The sequence below is a fragment of the Lipotes vexillifer genome, unplaced genomic scaffold (genome assembly GCF_000442215.2).
Source record: "Lipotes vexillifer unplaced genomic scaffold, Lipotes_vexillifer_v1.1 scaffold1020, whole genome shotgun sequence".
Classification (NCBI taxonomy): Eukaryota; Metazoa; Chordata; class Mammalia; order Artiodactyla; family Lipotidae; genus Lipotes; species Lipotes vexillifer.
Window position 1 is genome coordinate 355,449 of NW_006771500.1, and position 20,365 is coordinate 375,813.

The 20,365-nt window shown below is 37.7% G+C and overlaps 1 protein-coding gene across 3 annotated transcripts in view; it reads right to left on the reverse strand.

Annotated features, from left to right (window-relative positions):
* The window catches only part of RBMS3 (RNA binding motif single stranded interacting protein 3), a 242,066-nt gene that overhangs the window by 59,658 nt on the left and 162,043 nt on the right, over positions 1-20,365 (reverse strand). For all 3 annotated transcript variants that reach the window (XM_007446814.1, XM_007446812.1, XM_007446813.1), the window contains one exon: positions 6,369-6,479. In XM_007446814.1, the coding sequence (XP_007446876.1) occupies positions 6,369-6,479 (111 nt within the window). The remainder of the gene's footprint in view (positions 1-6,368; positions 6,480-20,365) is intronic.

A 20,365-nucleotide genomic window follows, 5' to 3' on the forward strand; every position in this document is an offset into this window, starting at 1 on the left:
AGAATCTATTCAACAGATGGCTGCTGTCGTTTTCCAAAGTGTCATAAAACTGGAGGTGGCAAATTGTAGATCGAGGTTAATTAAACAACATGCCATCCATTTCAAAAGTTGGGGTGATGTGGGACCAAATATAACTGCTTTTTTAAAGATGAAAAAGAGGCTTTGGCTTAATATCATTTCTTTAGCCAGGGATCTTAAAAAGGAAAGTGGGACATGGCCCCACTTCTAATAATGGAAAGTTCTAATTTCTCCAGCTCCCCTTGGAGGGGTAAACTGTGTAAAAGGGACCGGGTATTGCTCATATTCAAATAAACTGCCCAAACATGGTTAAAAGGATGCTTTTGCATGACCCTCCTTCCATTCATATGATCATTATTCCATTTTAAAAACTAAAACCTCAAACTTCACTTGTCCACCTACTTGGTAACTTAATTTGGACTATCACAAATTTATCCGTTTCATCTCCTTGCCACAAAAGGACAATGTTGATCCCTCTCCCATGAGTGAATGGTGTGTGAGAAGACAGATTAGAACTTGAACAATGCAAGGCCAGCCAAGCAAGCATTGATCAAAGATTCAAATGCAAGTAAACCTTAGGCATGAGTTATTCTGTTTCTCACAACAGGTATGTGAACTAGTGACTTGATTATAATCCCCAAATCTAGAATACATAAAATCACTTTCAAGGGGTCTCCAAATATTTTATTAATACTGGTAGTAACTCTGATTATCTTTTTAAAAAACTAAGCATACATTACTACTACAAACAAACAAGACTGTGACACTAGTCATTTTCCAAGAATATATTTATAACATTTTAGAATTTATAAAAAATCATGCTCATTGTTGAATTCTTGGAGAATGTAGAAAAGTATCATGATTAATATAGAAATTATCCCTAATCCCATCATCTAGAAACCATCACACTTGTTTGCACTTGTTATAGCCTTATTTCATAAATATTTTTTCATAGTTGATATGAACTCCACACATGCAAATTTACATCCTGCTCTTTTGATTTAAGATGACAGTTAATCCCTTCCTAATTATTTTATACACTTATAACTTGATGCTGCATTACATTCTAGTTTATGGATGGATTATGATTTATTTAATCTTCCTTATTAGACATTATAAAGAACACTGGGCTGAATATTTTTAAGATATATTTTCTGTTATTCTAGAATACTTCCAGAGAATAGGTCTTCAAAACTATAACTATTAGGTCGGGGAATAGAGCTATTTTTGAAATGTCTTTCAGGCCCACCCTGCTATCCAGTTGACACTTTCACAAATTTGGATTCCTACCATCACACTATCCATGCTTGAGAATGTATATCTCCCCACACCTTCATCAGCAATGTGTATTATTTTAATAACTTTATTTAATGGGTTATATGTGTGTGTATTACATTTACTGTTAAGTTGATCATTTTTCATATGTTTTTTTGCTTTCTGTTTCCTCCTTTATCAACTATCTCTTCATGTCCTTTGGCATTTTATACATTGGTACTTTTGTATTTTTTGCTAATTTATTGGAATTCAGAATCTATTTTTTAAACAGCAAAAGCTTACTATTTGCAAATAAACTTTCATAATACTAGACTTGCACTTAATGCCTACTTGTTCATTGTTTATATTGTACTAACTTCAAAAATTCACTTATCTTACAACAAGACTAAATAAATTTTTAAAAACTATTCCCTTTCACCTATATTTTCTTTCTTGTATTTAACCATTTTTAACTGATTGATACTTTTTCCTGAAAAAACATTTCAGGAGATGTACTCATGACCACTTATGAATTTATGATACTGTTTCCTAATCATGAGTCCATTTAACATCGTGTATTGGTTTTTATCACTCTGTCTTAATACTTATATTCCTGGATAACAGTTGAAAATAGACAATCTCTAAGCAAAATGAATAATTCAGGATTTTCACCTGATACCATCAGAATTTCAAAGCAATACAGGAGGGATGGTGCCACTGAAAACTGTGAGAGAACTATGTTGAACACGTCAAGAACAATTACAAGATTATCTCTGTGAGCGGCTAGGTTACACCACCAGAATCCAATGATGTCACAAATCACCAGTGGTCTGGAGACACAAACAGAACTGCAGATAAGGAGGCTGCAGAACAAAAACTTTTTATTTCTTTCCACAGATTCTGGTGACATTGTAAGCCACTGGTGACCACCAACTGAACAAATGAAAAGGAGATAAGAAACTTGTAAAACCAGATTGTCATGCAATTTGGAGGTTCTCATAACACAGTAAAATCCCCAATGGTTTCTGCTAAAGCTTACAATAGACTGATAAGAAATTACGCATAATAGGGCTTTGGTCCTTGAGGGAATCCTGTGACAAAAAATAAACAAAAGCAGAAAAGCTAGATACTTCTTCAAGGTCAGCAGAGCCCTGGAATAAAACCGTTATACTGCTTGCATAAAATTCATTTCTTTTAAGCGCTGCAGATTCTGTCCAGCTTAAAAATAGGTAAAGAATTGAACGATAAACATTTGAGGTGGCAAAGAATGGTTAATTAACCTACAAGGCATCCCTTTCAAAATGTGGGGTCATGGGGGACCAAATACATCTAATTTTATGAAGATGAAAAAGAGGCTTTGGCTCAGTACACTTCCTTTACTCAGGGATCTTAGAAAAGAAAGCGGGACATAGCGTATGGCCTAAGGCGCCCCTTCTGAAGATGGAAAATTCTAATCTAGCTCCAGGTCCCATTAGCCCTGAACCCTGCTTACTTTGGTTACTCCCTGGATCTCTCTGCTCTGCCCCTGGAAACTATTTCTGGACTTGAGGTTCCTGTCTTAATCTTGACCTGTCACTGTTCACACCTTGTTGTGCAGAATTTCAGTGAGCTCAGATGTCTGAAAGCCTCTGGAAAATTATAGTAGGAGAGAGACGTGGTCGGAGAGTTTTAGATTGACTGGCAATATGGCGGGGAACAGACTGGAGTAAATTGAGGTGGGAAACAGGAAGAACAGTTAGGGGACTATTACAGTTAATCAAACAAGGCCCACGGCAGAGACTCTAGAATATGAAGGGAGGGATGTATTTGGCAGATGTCTATGGGACTTGAATAGTAACTGTATGTGGTGGGACTTGAGAAGGAAAGGGTCTGCACTGTGTCCTAAGTGTAGTGTTGGACTCCCCGGGTGAGTGGTCGTGGGGTCAGCTTGAGAGGGGACAGGAGCAGGACCCTATAAGAGGAAGGGTCAGTGGGGAGAAAGCTTGGGAAGCTCATGAGATTAGTTTGGGTCGTGTTGACTTCGAGATGTCAGAGGGAGAGTCACGTGGAAATATTTAGCAAGTGGTTGGACAAACGACTTAAATTCTAAAATGGTCTAAAATTCTAAGACAAGGTTAGCCCTGAGGACTCAGATATAAGAGTCTTCGTCATAGAAGGCAGAGTTCAAAACCATCGAAGTGGAGGAGCTTGTTAAGGAAATCATGTATGAATGAGAAGTAAGTTTAAAAACTTATTTAGCAGCCTAAGAAAGAAAAGAAGCAATGGCCAGAGAGATCAGAGGAGGACCAGGAAAACCTTGGGGAGGAGTCACAAACTGACAGCTCTTAGGAAAATTGGGTCCAATATTCAAACATGGGGAGATTTCCCATTAAAATCCAAGTAGCTTATCTTGAAAAACTGGAAGTTTTCTGTATCTCATGCCATTAACACTCACAACACCCCTGGGATATAAACATTACTTTTCCCACTTTGCAAAAGAGGAAATAAAAGTTCAGAGAGGTCAAGTAACCTGCCTAAACATGCACAGCTAATAAGGGGGCAGAATCAGGCTTTAAACTCAAATTCAACACCCACTGTTCTTTCCATGATACCAGGCCACCTTCCCAGCAATGGATAAAGTGTGTTGAAAAGATGAAATAAGGTGGTGAAATCTGATTAAAAGAATCAAAAGAATCAATAAGAGCCACTCCAAATGCCAATCAAAAATTCTGATAAAATGAATCTATGATATTATATCAAAGTGTAAGAGTGACAGTTTAAGAAAAAAGTATAACTTCCTGCTGGACACTCAACATTGTCAGTGATATTTTGTTGAATAAGTCTAAGAATTAATACTGTTTTCTCTCTGCCTTTTCAGAACCTTAAGAAACTTTAAACCTTTGCAAAACATCAATTTACATAAAGCTTATAATGTTTTTAAGCATTAGTACAAATGTGAAGGAGGAAAATAATTTTTAAAAAAGCTAAAAGAAATTTGATGTTAAATATAAGCCACATGCTTAAAACTTTTGCTTTCTGAGAAAGAAAAGGGGATATATCATTATTGAATAATTTGGCTATTACCAGCTGGGCAAAAATTGTGGTCTTGTATAAACGTATCCTTTTTGAAAATACTCAAACACTAGTCATAATAGACATTATTGAATCAATAAGTATTGTACTTCTGACACTGTTCTATATAATTGAGCTTATTTTTCAATTTCTTAAAGGATTCAGTCATATTCTCAATTAACTTATTATTTTTCCTAGTTTCCTCCAAATTTGAATTTCAGTGAGTCAGCTGGCTTTGCTTTTGATTCAAGTGAGTAGAATTTATAAAGTGTTTCTTTTTATGCTTTGCCTTACAACTCCCTCCTTTATCGGATTACAGTTTGTCATTCAATACAGTAAAAGTGCATTACTTCATTTGTTCATAATTTGCGATCATTTAAGTAGGGGAAAGAAGATATAAAGGGAAATCAGCAGTGGGACATGAGAAACTTCAAGCCTTCCAATATTGTCCTGGGATCTGCTTTATTAATAAATGAGAAAAGTGACTACAGAAAATCTTCACACGTTACTAAAAGCTATAGAAATAGTATCTTCAAATTCTAATGAATATTAGCTGTACCACACTGTAAAATTAAACACGGTCTTAGACATGACTTTTAAAAGTCTAGTTCAGAGACCTAAAGAATCATTTGATCTAGTCTAAGCTTTCAGACACATAGGTATCAACAAATGCTTTTTATAGGTTCAGCAACTGAGGCCTTCTAGATGGGTACTTTGTTTATGTTCATAAAACTAAATTTCTTTATTGAAACAATGGGACTCTTTCCATTAGGTATACAGACTTTCCTCCTATTTAGAGCAGATTACTGAGACCTCAGTGGACATGTCAGAAACGTCTTAAATCCTCAAAAGCCTGTGAGTCAACACATCTATGTAGCAAGCAAGCCATTGCTTTAAGGTAAAATCTCCAATATACAGCTAATGTACCTAGTGTACTTAGATGTTTGGAGATGTTGCCAGCATAACTGAGAAGAATCACAGTAGTGGTGACTATGAGACGTATAGGCATAAAGTCATAGAGGCATATGGTTGAAGGGGTCCCACAGATCTCCATGTTCATTACTTCAACTGGATGGAGAGGGGCATTGAGATCAGGTGATGTTATCTTCCTAAGGACAGACAGAAGCAATAGGGCTCCATCAGGCTTTCTACAGTATTAAAGCTGTCTCACTCAGAAGAAGATACATGTTTTCCTCTCTCCATCTTTAAAAATGACAAAATTATCTACATTAACATTTATGAAAAATAAAAACTGTTACATAGGATACTGGTTTTGACATTTTTCATTGTTCTCTATAATAAAGTTGCAGTATTCCATGTTGTATTTGACATTTGCCCTCCTGACTATTTGGGGAACTGTCTTTGAAAAGATTTTTTAAAAAACAAAGGTTTGCCAATGATTTCAACTGCCTTGTTGATATAAAAGCAAGGCTGCAATGGGCATTTTTGAATATACTTTTGTGCCCTAAGGAAAAATAATGGCTAATCAAAAACATCCCTACCTATTAAAAAAATCAGGTACATTAGATTCCTTTCCTTTTTTGAACATCATCTATGTTGACATATTCGAAAGAAAGATTAGAATAAGTTGATTATGTGAGGTTCTCAATTACTTTTCATTGCTTTAAACATTGAAAGTAAATAAAAAGCCCTGCATATTAGTCATAATCAAGGTTGGCCCCTCTCTTGTGAATAACCTGGGGATGCTGTGAGCTGAAGTGGTAAATATCTGGGAAAGAAAAACTAGGCTCAAGTGTATTAAGTTCCAAGGTCTAAAATAGACACACCTGGTGCATTGCATCATAGGAACCAGAAGTAACACAAATTTAAATGCAACGCGGCAGAACCTTCAGCCTTGTCAATGCGAGTAAATGTGCCCTGGAACTGTGCATGCAGAGGGCAGTTTATTCACAGTGGGACCTAAAAGGCATGTTAGTCAGTGGTGCAGAACCGGTTCTGCTGATGATGCCAGTAAGAACAGCGAGTATTGCACCTCATATTGATGAAGTCCAAGAAAACAAAAGGAAACAAACTCTTCAACTCACCGTTCCTGTTGTGCCCAACGAAAGGTGATTCATCTGTTGTGTCAAGGGGCCCATCATGTTTGCTGGCTGCATTGACATAGGATGGTCCATTGTTGGCGTAATCACAGCACCCTATAAGCACACACAACGTCCAACTGAAAACATATTCCACAATGAAGGAAACTTTAAAAAAAAATAAACACAGTAGCTGTGTTAACATCATACATGCTTACTTCTCACTAAAAAGGCTAACTTGAGCCATGTGTGATTTTTACATCCATTCATTTCATTTTGTGCCTGTCTAAATATGTAACATTAGCGACTTTATCTCTGATGTGATCTATCTGTCATTGCCATTTATACTTCCAATATTCAATGTAGAATGTATTCTAAGACATCAGATATATCCTCTCTCACTGTTCTACATACAAACTTCTCTGACTGAAAAATATAAATACTATGGAAATTCTCTAATTGTTCTTGATATTGAGTAAAACTTTTGTTTTTGTCATTTACCCAGGATTTATACAGATAATTCTTGATCACCTTAATACAACCTTCCCTCAGGGGGATAATGCTGGTCCAGATGGGTTTCTTGACGGGATACCTTTAAAGGACATATTAAAATCTAACACAAATGTTATAAAAATCAAAGCTACTATTTCCCATATTTTTTCCTCCTAATCTTTTGACCTACTTTCTTTCTATCTGTGCTTTTGACACAAGCCTAGAGGATACTAAACTCTGCTAAATGCTGTCAAATGAAACAGCACTGAAAGTTTTTTAAATGCAAAAAAATCAAGTGTTTCATAATGGAAAGGCCTACTTCTAGACTATGCTTTTTGATTTATCATAACTGTGGGAAATGCAAGAAATAATAGACATAAAAAAAATTCTTTCCATATACAAAGTGTCACATGGCCCATGAAGCCTGGAGCCAGGCCATACTACCCTTCCCTTCCTTGTCCTTTCCACTCTCCTACTATTCCACCTTAATTAACTAACTTAGAGAATGGAAAGATTTTTTTTTTTTTAATTGAAAAGCTAGGGTTGGATGGAATCTTTGAGACTGTATAATTCCAGTGCTTTATTTTAAAGATAGTAATAAAGGCAGAAGTTCATTTAAATACCCAGTGGTAGAAAAATGATTATGAATCTGAATGCTATTTTTTTCTGTAAACATTATTTTTCTATGTGACTTTTTTCATATAAATAAACATTTTGAAGGAAAAAAAATAAGTCAGATTCATGTGGATGGAAGGATCTCAGCACCCAAACTAATTACCCACAAGCAAACATGTCCTAAAATGCCTTAGCTCAGGATAATCAGTTTCTCGTGCTATTATCCAAATCCAGCTCCCTGACTGTACCTGTTAAAAGATCAGGCTGTCACTCAGCCTTCCTTGTGGGCTCTACCTCATCAATATGGAAGGACAATAGAAACTGAACCATATATTTGTAAATGATTGATATACAGAGCTAGCTTTGTTCTCAAAGACGTTTGGACTTCTGAGTTAGAATCAATCAAAACACATATGTTATTTTATAATCTGTAGCTTGTAAGTAGACATAGTTGTGCATTTGCATTGCTTGAATTTCTTGATGCTTCCATAAACTGTCATTCATCAGAATGCTTCTCAAATGAGAGACATGATAAGCTTTTACTTAATTATAATTCAGAGACACAACATTTTTTCTTCCTGCTGCCTGAATTTAACAAAAGCATCTTTACTTTTTCCTTAAAAAAAAGAAAAAAATTACTAGCCTTTGTTTCAGGTATTTGTCATATCAAACTAGCAGTAAATACTTTGAGAAGAACTGAGACGCCTCTTAAATCACTTAGGGATAAACGACAGAATAATCTCAGAGTTAAGACAGAAGTTCTGAAGCATTCTTTTTTTAGCCAAAATGTGGCACTTTCACAACATTCTAATCCTTAGCAGGTGCAAGACTTCAGTATTCTTCATGAACTTGAGATTTAGGCTATCTTCTTAGAATATTTGCCCCTAGAGGTTCTGACACACAGCTAACTTGTGACAGTCCCGGAAACCCCACAATTCTGATCAGATTGCCCTAGTCACATAAAGAATTGTTCATCATATATCAGAGATAAAGACCAAATTGTGTTTGGCCAGGAAACTTTCTTCGCAATGCCCTAGGGGTGACCTCACTCCCCAGCAGTGTGAGAGGTAGTCTTAAGTCTTTTTTTTGGGTGGCAACATGTAAATGAGATAAGGTGAGCCTGTGACAGGCAGATAAATCAAAATCCATGCATGATAAGTATAGAAGGATTGAATGTCTGCATTTGGAATTAATTTCGGAAGGATCGTCTGGTCTCTTTAGAGAATCTTTTCATGGAAAGTTCTTGGGGACTCATTTGATTACAGATGCCACAGAGTGAACACTGCTTATGTGTATAAACCAGAAACCTGACAATCAAAGGGAAGAGTGTGTGTGTGTGTGTGTGTGTGTGTGTGTGTGTGTGTGTGTGTGTGGGGGGGGGGGGGGTGTGTGTGTGTGTAGAATTGGAAATAGCAAAGCTAGGCACGGAAGACAATGTAAGAGAAACATTCCTAACCAGGCCAGCTATTGCAAATAAAATGAACAACGAAACAAGCCTTCTTGGGGGAGGACACATCAGGTCATACATTCTTATTCAAATTTAGTAAAAATGTTCAAGAAACACAGGATTCCAACAAATGATTAAGATCATACATTTCTTAAGAATCTCAAGGGATGGAAGAAACTTACAAGCAGTAAGTTGGAAATAGCAGACAGGAACCCCTTGGGGAAACACATTGTCTTGATGGCACTTTACCAGGGACAGACAACTTAGGGAGTTTGAAGTGCTGGTTATCTACAACAAAGACTGGCCTTTGCCAGTCACTGTGTTCATCAATTGCAATTCAGCTACAGAATCTCTTTTGTATTGTGTAAGACATGAAAAAGTGTGGGGGAGAGAAAAAAGAAAGAAAAAACAACAAAAAAGGAAGAGAAAAATCTATGGTTGTTAAGGCAAAATTATAATCGTGCCTCATTAAATCCCTTCCTATCCGATGCATTTAAGCCATAGACTGAAGAGCGTTTCGTGACAGATGTTGCCAACACATTAAGGGTAATTTCATTTACTCAAAAGGTATAGAATGTGAGGTCTGACGGAGTTTGCTTGGCAAATGGCAAAGCAAGAGGAAACAGATTTTTCATTTTAGCATCTCCGGATGTCTGGGTTTGCTCAACGTTTAAGCTGCAAAGAAAAATACTGTAACATGCTGTAATTCCACTAAAAAGCACAATGACCAGACAGCTGATGGGACTGTCTGGTCTGTTTTAGCCACAGCCTCTGCAAAACAAAGCTGTTCACACTCAAGTGTCATAGGGTGGAGCCGTTTGCCCTAATTCTGAAATAAACAATTTCAACAGGATTTTGGATAAAGTTTCCAAAGATCATTGATGTGGAATAAATATACCTGACCTAAGGCCACAAAAGCATCTGTGTTGTTAACCTCCTGCCAATATTTGAAAGAAATTTTAAGTCTAGGAGAGTTCATTGATATTTTAATTTTCTAACAGAAATATAGGATCATTGGCAAATTGGGGAAAACACCAGCAAGGCTCTCTCCCATCAAGAACAACACACAGCTGGTTTAAAACCTACATTAATGCCATGATATGGACCACAATGAGAATTACCTGTGTGAATGTTCCTGTGAATGTCAATATTCTAGGCCAGTGCCACTCCAAATAAGATCAAGAATTTAAATTCGACTCTCTGGGCTTCGGGCATTGGAATCTGTGTTTTAATAAACTCTCCACCAGCTTGAGTGTGTTTTATAATGCACTGAACTGGAGACTATGGGCATTGAATTATTCAAAACATGGTAGGTGAAGGAGTGATATGTGGGGAGGAGGTGATCAAAGAAATCAGTGAGACTTGATATGTCTTGTTATCTCATTTTATTTACCTTTTAGAACTCTTCCAAATATTAGAGGACAGAAATCAATATCAATTTTCACCTGTCACGTTCCACACTTCAATTATTAACGAATGTCAAATTTGACCACAGTTTTCTGTACCACCTGCTCTGCAATAATATTTCTGAGCCTTTATTAAAAATGTAAAATTGTCATTGAATTTCCAAAAATAAAATAAAATAAACTCTCCAAATGATTCTGATGCCCCCTAAGTTTGAGACGTGTGCTCTGTCTATAAACGGCTATTGTACAAGTCAGTGTTACAAATACTTGGTCTTACTTTATTTATACTGTTTCTCAATTATTTGTTTTAAACCAATCTTGTGATAGGGTATGAGCCTTTGTGTAATAATTATATTACATTTTGTTTAAAAATGCAAAGAGGTCAAGCCTGCATTTTTGATGAGCTGAAATGGGGTGATTATCTGAGTAATTCAGGCCTCAGTCTGATGATCTGACATGTTTCTTTTTGATCAGTGTGCTTGTGTTGGAGCACGTTTAAAATTCCTTCCTGTTTGGAATCTTAGGGAGCCTTGAATCTGAAATCACAGAAATGTAAAAGTATTAATAAAAGGTAGGAAAATTATAACATAAGTGAAAAAAAGGAAAAGAAATATCACCCTCTTTTTCCTTCTTGTCCAATCTAGATGCCTCAGGTCAAAATGTTCGCAGCCCAAACTGGTATATATAGCATGGATAAACAACAAGGTCCTACTGTGTAGCACAGGGAACTGTATTCAATATCTTGTGACAAACCATAATGGAAGAGAATATGAAAAAGAATGTACATATGTGTATAACTGAGTCACTTTGCTGTACAGCAGTAATTAACACAACATTGTAAATCAACTATACTTCAATAAAAAATAAATTAAAAAGAAGAAAAAAACAAAAAGAAATCTTTATGTTTCTTCCAAAAAGAAAAAAACATTTGCAGCCCATATTGTGCTCTTTTCCTATGGTCACTTATGCAAAACCATAAGACTTGTTAGTAGTAATCATTCAACACGACTTAAAAAAATGTGGTTTAAGGTCATTTGTCTTCTTTCTCACCTGTGTGTTTTCTGCTTCTCCGTTTTTAATATTTCTAGAATAAATACCTAGTGGAGTTTGTGTACACCAGGCTATTTTTAGCACATGTGACATACAGAGAATGATATGCCCTTACAAGTAAACTAGTTAGTGTAACGGATTTTCCAGTAGCAATGATGTTTTCATAATATAAATGGCATAAAGTTATTTCACTTAACTCGGGAAATAGCTAACCAAATGCGGTGCCCTGCTATATGAGTGTGTGACACTCCATGCTGTGTATGTAGAGATGTTTCACCTTTTCATTTGTTGATGTTGGCGTGGGTTTTGTTTTCTTTTGTTTTGTTTGCAGGGGTGTTTGGTGAGGTTTACACAGGGCTGCCTAGGGAGAGAGAAAAAAGGATTGGGAAAGATTTCCCCATCCTCAGAAACACTCATTAATCCTCAACTACCTTGATCAACGTCCAACTTGCAGAGGATGGTCTGTCTTAAAAACATATATATATTTGAAACCCAGAAAGCTGTGGCAAAGCTGGTAGATATGACTTCCACTCTGGAAGCATTTTGGAATGATCTCCAACAAACACTGGAGGCTTGGGAGAATCATGAATAACCAGGTGTGGAAGCCAGGCTGCCTTGAGGACCCCATGTTAGCCCCTGTCCTTCCTTCCCTTTATTATTCTCCACTTGCTTCTTTCAATATACCTTCCAAGAGGGCGAGGGTAATGTTTACACTTATTTGTAGTCCCTATAATTATGAATTACATGCAGTACATACTTGAAACAGTGTCTGTGAATTAATTTTATATATCGGCACCACGAATTGTTCAGTAAAATTAAAAACGGCTAACATTTACCAACTTTTAACATTTGGATTGTTCATTCAAAAAGGGCTGAAAGCATGTTTGCTTGTTCAAACTGTCTATTTACAGTGTCGTGGTGTTGTCCAGTAGGAGGCATGTAATATATGTTTCATAAATATTGGTTGGAAAATGATGAAAAACTCAAATCAAAAGGTTCTTACAAATGTTATTTTGAGATTAATAGTCAAAAGGAAGCAATCCAAAGATTCTGAAAAATCTTGTTCTCACAAAGGGCAGTACAGTTTCAAAACCAAGGTTGTGCTCACGTATGTGTGCATTTATTAATATATTCAATCACCACAACCTCAGAGATGAGATCTGAAATTCACCTGATGTAAAAAGTTCTGCTGGGCTTCCCTGGTGGCGCGGTGGTTGAGAGTCCGCCTGCCGATGCAGGGGACACGGGTTCGTGCCCCGGTCCGGGAGGATCCCACATACCGCGGAGCGGCTGGGCCCGTGAGCCATGGCCGCTGAGCCTATGCGTCCGGAGCCTGTGCTCCGCAATGGGAGAGGCCACAGCAGTAAGAGGCCCTCGTACCGCAAAAAAAAAAAAAAAAAAAATTCTACTAATGCCACCATTGCATATTTATGGAAATTATCAAAATAAAAAGTATTTGTGTATGTGCATACACCAGTAGTCCTCACCAGGGGGTGATTCTGCAGTGGCTAAAAGGGCCATTTGGCAATGTCTGGAGACATTTTTAGTTGTCAAACTGGGGAAGGGGTGCCACTGACACCTCATGTGTAGAGGCTATGGTTGCTGAATATCCTACAACACACAGAACAATTCTCCACAACAAAGAATATCCAGCCCAAAACACTAGTGCTAGGGTTCAGAAATCCTGGTATACACAAATATATATTCATAAGCTCCAGTTACACAAAATGAGAAAGATTTGAAATTGCAGTAATTAGAAAATGGCACAAAGTAGGCATCCACTCTCTGCTCCCTACATCTAACAGCAGACCTTAGATTCTACACTGAGATTATATTTATGCTATAAACCAGTTTCTTAAACGCCTGACATCTAAATCAATTGCCCAAATCCTATAATTTATCAATGAAAGGAAGCAAGGCTATTATTGACTTTACATTATGTAACTTTATAGAGCCTATATGGTTAGTTCTGAGTTCAAATGTATATTGCTATTTATTTTGGAAACACAGCTAACTAGAGCTGGGTTTCTCTTTTCTAAGTTTAGACAAATTAGATTTGATTTGTATATTTGGACTACTACCTAGAGGTGTGTACCTGTGGGTTTGGGGTATCATGTTTAGAAGCAGGGCATCTTCCATTGTTATGTGGTAAATTTAGAAGAGTTTTGTATGTAGTTTATCTAATGAGAGAATATCTATTAACTGTAAAAACAGAGGGTTTTTTCTTATAGTCTTATAAACATCCTTAATTTCATGTTGCTTTTGGGTTCAGTTGCCATTACTTGGAAGTGCTTTATTAAAAATATGTAATATTAAAAGTCACTAAAGCCAGATTCATTTTAACCATGGAGTCCCCTTTAAAAGAATCCTAATTATATACCATGCTTATTCAACTGTGAATAATGGTTTCAACTACTGGTTAAGTGCTTATTTATACAAGAGTGTCATTTTGAACGAGAATTTAAGTAAATATGTCACATGGAAGTATTTTGTACCAAAGCAGGTATATAGATAATAGTATTCTCAACAATGCTTTATTGAATCCTTTAGAGTTCTGTGCTTAAAATTAAGAAATTTGTTTGGCAGTGACTTTTGATGTTTTAACAAGCTTCTTTAGAATTCTAATCGAGTACAATGGCTTTTAAATATATTACAGAATTGAGGAAGAGTTGACATTTTGAAGACCTTGGGGCCCAAGGCTCAAATGGTTTTGTTGACTGAATGTATAGTAGACCAATTAGTTCTTTTGTCATTAGACTCCTACACCTGGTTAAAACTATAAAAGGAATTTCATCATGCAGGTGGGTTACTATATAATCTTTTCTTTTCATATTTCTACTTAAAGAAATTATCATTGCTGAGACAATGGAAATATTAAGTGTGCATAGAAGGATCCCAGGACCTCCTCAGAGAGTCTTATGTTTTCAGCAACAAAGGGTGGATTTGTGTTCATCACCTCCCATTCCAACCATGTAATCAATGTGTGGCTCTCTGCCACAAGATCCACCACACACAAACCTATGTGCCATAAAAACCCATGCAGTGTGAGGTAGACGATGTGAAGGAATCACATTATTTGTGTGGGAAAACTAATGGTGTAACCTAAGTCCTCTGTCTCCATTTGCAGGGCCCCTGTGGTATATGGCTTCCTCATCCAGGTGCATTGCACAGTTCCAAAATCAGTTTAAAGAGATTTGTAAGCTATTATATATGGAATGGATAAACAACAAGGTCCTACTGTATGACACAGAGAACTATATTCAGTATCCTATGATAAACCATAAGGGAAAAGAATATGAAAAAAGAATGTATATATACATATAACTGAATCACTTTGCTGTACAGCAGAAATTAACACAACATTGTAAATCAACTATACTTTGATTAAAGAAAAAGAAGCTGCATGAGTAGGGAAATGATGTAAAAGGCTCCATAATTTTTCTAATAAGAAAAAAATTTTAAAAAGAGATTTGAGAAAAATAAATAAATATTAAGGGCCATTAAGCTGTGGCACTTATCAAATGAATGGGTTAGTCACATTATATTTCACCATCTTCCCTATTTTTTTTTTTTTTTTTTTTTTTTTTTCGCGGTCCTGGGGCCTCTCACTGCTGTGGCCTCTCCTGTTGTGGAGCACAGGCTCCAGACGTGCAGGCTCAGCGGCCATGGCTCACGGGCCTAGCCACTCCGTGGCATGTGGGATCTTCCCGGACCAGGGCACGAACCCGTGCCCCCTGCATCGGCAGGCGGACTCTCAACCACTGCGCCACCAGGGAAGCCCCCTATTTTTTAAGAACAGAAAAAGCCTCTGATATCTACTCATCACATATATTACATAATAGAAAATTATACTATCAATACGGATAACAGCTCCCAACCATTTTCCTACCTAAAAAAAAAAAAAAAATACACTTGTCACTTTAAAGATGAGCAAAACTGATTTTCTTTAATTTTTGTTCCAAGACAGGATATAAAGGAAACTGTGTTAAACTATCTTCTCTACCAAAGTACAGCCTAGATTTCATGCTTACAACTGAGTTAGCATCTTGAAAAATATTGTCTTATAGCGGAAATGTCACATGTTTAGGACACTGACACTGATAAGCCAATGGCTACTGTAAGTTATATTTGAGTATAAGGGTAGATAGGATGATCAATTATAAGATCAAAATAGTTTCCATTCCTCCCATCTAGATTGAATGAGCAGTAGGGCCCACCCATGAGTTGTGCCTTCCTACTCATTTCTACATTTTATCTCCAAAAGAAGGTCCCTGCAGGTAGATCCAAGATGGCCCCTTGAGCATGGTACACATGTTCCATTAAGATCCCATGGCTTACAATTTACCCTTCTAATCTAAATCCCATCCACATGAAGCCTCTCCTCCAGCACACTGAACTACTCAACTGTCTCTGACCCATCTTGCTCTCCCATCCTTGGTGTCTTTGCCTGGGCATCTCCAGCAGATTTGCACGCGTGTGTTAAGATTCTTATCAAATGCTCCATTCTAGGGAACAGCTCCTGTGTCTGACCCAGGTCGTTGGTCATTTGCTCCTCTCTTGTCTCCTAGCTTTTGGCATACATCTGATCATGATTACACTTTATTTCTCCCCTGATTTCTAAGTTCATTGTGCCATTCATGATACTTTATTTTCTAAGGGTTTCAGAGCCCTTCACAGTGTCTGTCATGAAATGGGTTGTAGTGGTGCTGAATTTCTAAATGAGTGAAGGGCACTTGCTCATCTGACAGGGCTGCCATGACTTTAAAAAGATGAAAAACATAACAGCAATTCTATGTTCTAACTGGACAAGGTGATTGGACAACAGCATGGTCTTAAAAATCCATTCATTCAGTTGCTCTGCTTTCCTTTAAAAGTGCCCATATCTGACCACTGCCAGCTGGACAGTCTTGCCATTTACCAAGAGAATTTCTGGGCTTCTAATTCTAAGGGCTGCACACCACCCAAGGAACTCTAAGGTTGGATCCACTGCACGATTTCCATTTTATGCAAGAATTACATGGACCCAATCAAATGCTGCAAAATTTCCTTTATATATCACAGTATAAGCCTTTTTTTACGAGGGCTTTCACATGCCACACACTGCTTTAATAGCCATATATATGCCTAAGACTCTTGTCAAACCTTGCCATGTGATGGAGAAGAAATGCTTTATTCACTTGTACAGCCATCACTTTGTATACCTCCAAGCAGATTTTCAACGTACAGAAAGTTTAAAATGCACATCAGAAGCAGGGTTCCAGGCCAGTCTTCTTCCAAACGATAAGGCAAACAGGATTCCCAGCGGAGGTCTGAATATTTATGGGCAGCGTCTTTTGTTTGGTAAGATGTTTGTCTCGCTTTAACTAGCGCTCAGGATTGTGAGCTGTCATAAAACTTCTCATTAAAAACTTCTCCTTGCTGACAAATAAGCCAAAACACCCTGCTGCAAATCATTTTCAAGGTCTTGCAGCATCCTATTGGTGAAGGGGCCTGGGAGATCATTTCTTAAATCACAGGGGTGATCAAGAAGAAAGGCTGTCTGTTACCCTACTTATGGCCATTGTTTATAGTGCAAATTACCTAAATATGTCACAGGCACCTTGATTCTGGATATTACTAGGAAAGCCGCTATTCCTTGTCCTGCAATTTGTTACAAAATGCACTTTATTTTGTGGTCCCTCGGAGGACACTTCTGAGCTATTTGTTTTCTCCTTTAAGACATTTTTAGGAATTTGCCTGGTTAAAGCTGCCAACTTGAATAGACCTAAGATACAGGTATGAAGCCATGACCCTATTCAAAAAGGGATTTACTCCCTTTAAAGTGCACTTTCTATCAGTACCATTGTCACTAACATGCCTCAAACTTAGTATATACACTGTTGATGAAATGTTTAGTAGCCTAACGCTGATATAAAATATGTCCTGGTGGCATGGCCATATCCTAAGGTAAAAAGCTACATATTAGCAGCATCCAACCAAGATATATTCTGAGGGATGTGAGATGTTAGTTAATGTACCTAAAGTTGTCCAGTAGATGAGATGAAAAAGCCAACTTTATGTTTCTACTCTTCAGTATTCTATTTTTTGTATTATTTGTGCTAGAAATTTAGTTACACTTAGATTTTATTGCCATTTCTCCTAAACAGTATTACTATATCAGTGGGTGTGACTTTTTCTTTGTTTAATAGAATGGTCTTAAACTCTCTAGTACCTTGCTCTTCATAGTGTGGTCCAGGCACAGATAGTGTCATCTGAGAGCCTAGTGTAGAATCTCTGGTCCAGCCCCAGCCCCACTGAATCAGAATCTGCAGTTCGATAAGATTTCCAGGTGAGTCATATTCAAGGTCAAGTAGGAGAAACTTTGCTCTATTTTTTATATGTCTGCCATGGCTCTAGCTGAGTAATTATTCTACTGCATTGCTTCTAAAGAAATTCTTCATGTACTTCTGGCTCATTTTGTTAATTCCCTTTTCGGTTCCTATTTGAGGGCCATGCAGCTTCAAATAGTCTTTGTAACATTAATACGCCTCCTGCAAATATGTTATAACCACGAACAGCCAGTAATATTTAGTTCATCTCCTCAACAGTCTCCATAGGGTTTCTGCCTTTATCCATACAATCTCCTCTCCAAAACAACTTCCTTTCTTTTCTCATGACATATTTGCATGGCAAAACCCTCAAACTGAAACCTCCATTTCTCTCCAAATAATGTCTTGTCCGTTGATGAGTTTGAAATGGCTGTTGCAGGCAAGTGTTGGAAGAGATGCTAAATGCCTTGTAAAGTAGTGAGTCAGCATCTATGTACATATCACAACTACATACAAGGGGTCAGGTGTCAGAAGTAAAATTCCAAAATATTACTACTTGCTAGGTCCTTATGGAATTAGTCTAAAGTGCTAAAGGTAGTTTAAAAATGAAAGTTTTTGAAAAGTTCTCTGTTGTCTTGGCCTTTTTCCTGAACTCTTAGCCCAAGTTTCCAGCTGCTCACTGAACCCAGAATCTCAGGCACCTCAAAACTACCATGTCCCATTTTGAACATTCTCTTTCTCTTTCTATCCTCAGAGCATATTCTTTCTCCTCTGTTCCATTCTTGGAATAATACGTAAAATTCGAAGCCATCCTTGCCTTCTTTTCCCTCATCACGCATAACAATACCACAGTCAAGTCTTGCCAATCCCACATCATAAATGTCTCCAGATCCTCTCTTCTGTTCAGGGCTACTAGCTAGGTTATCCCTCGTTGGCTTAATCCAGCTACTTCCTGTGGTGCCTCTGTCAGTCATGGCTGGAGACACTTGTTTTTTAATACTCATTTGGCATATTATTAGTTTTCCCCAAAGTGAATCCTGCCTTTTCAATATAGAGTTGAAAAAAAAAAAAAAAAAAAAAACCCTACAATTTCCTAGACTCCCTTGCTGTAAGATGTAGATCTATGACTAGTGTTAGACAGAAGTACCCGTGAAGGACTTAGATTTTGAAGATGATGACGAATGGGAAGTGGCCAGGGCCTGTGGCATCCGTTTTGCAATCCAGGCAGGGGCAAGAAGCAGCATGAATTCATGGTTTGCAGCAATGTGGTTTTGGGGGATAGTGGCAGTAGTACGTCTTTGGGTCACGTTACAAGCGATCTAGAAATTTCTTATCTGCTAATCATCAGCATTTATTTGCTATCAGACTAATCTATTGTCAGAATTTGTCTTTCCATAGCAACTTTACTTAGGAAATAAAAACATGCTAATTTCATTGTATTTAATTAATTAATTAACTTATTTATTTATTTTTTGCCGTACGCGGGCCTCTCACTGTTGTGGCCTCTCCCGTTGCGGAGCACAGGCTCCGGACGCGCAGGCTCAGCGGCCATGGCTCACGGGCCCAGCCGCTCCGCGGCATGTGGGATCTTCCCGGACCGGGGCATGAACCCGTGTCCCCTGCATCGGCAGGCGGACTCTCAACCACTGCGCCACCAGGGAAGCCCGTATTTAATTTATTTTTGAAGGTAGCGGGGGTGAGAAAATAAACTGGCATTATTCTTTTAAAAATAGTTCACCAAGTTTTTTGTTTTATTATTTCCTACTGCTCCCTGAAGGAAAACAGATATGTCTTTATATATACTAACTGGTATTCAAATTTTGAAGTGTTTATCATCTTAGGGCCTTGACGATATACCATCTTTATATTACTTTTCAAAACTTCTGTAAAAGATAACATGGGGCTGCAAATACATTAAAATAAACTTATAGCAAAAAGGATCTTTCTGACTTTTTGACCACCAGCTAAAATTATACTATTGTTTTAAAGTTATTCAAGAGAAAGTATTCATAACCAGTTTTTCCTCCTAGATTTACTCCCACCTTTCTTTTGGCACGCCTTCTCTTTCTCATAGCTTGTGTGTGTGATAGGTGGGGAAATAAATGTTTGGCAAAATCAGGCAATTTGACTACTCAGGGGTTTTCAACACGTACGTTTGCTTTATTTCATGCAAGAGCAGGCCCGAAGCCATCTGCCTGCCAACAACTACATCCTTCATTTCCACTACGGAGGCAGAGCCCCCACCTCATCATTCAAAGGCAATCTTCAAAGGGGCCTTGTTTTTGCTCATTCCCGTCGTGACAGATGTTTTCTATCATCTACCTCCACATGCTAACTCATCTGTGAGGGTCTGCTCACCCCCTCTCTGCAGCCAGCTGTGGAAACAGCCCCAGTGTCATCTGTGGCAACACTCATTCCGTTCTTCTGACCTCACCAAAGACCACATCCAAGAGCAGGAAAAACAAACATCCCTGATAACTTCCTTCAAAACATTTCCAGGGCAGGAGATAGGCCGGCTCCAGATAAGAGCCCTTTACAAAGTTTGTTACAAAAGAGAGGAAAGCTTATTGGAAACACTCAAATGTCACCAGGCTAGCCAATTGGGGTAATCCCCAGATTAAGGAATAATGAAGCAATAGCATCTGTGGGCAGTAGTTCAGCTGAAAACATCTGGTTGACTCAGAA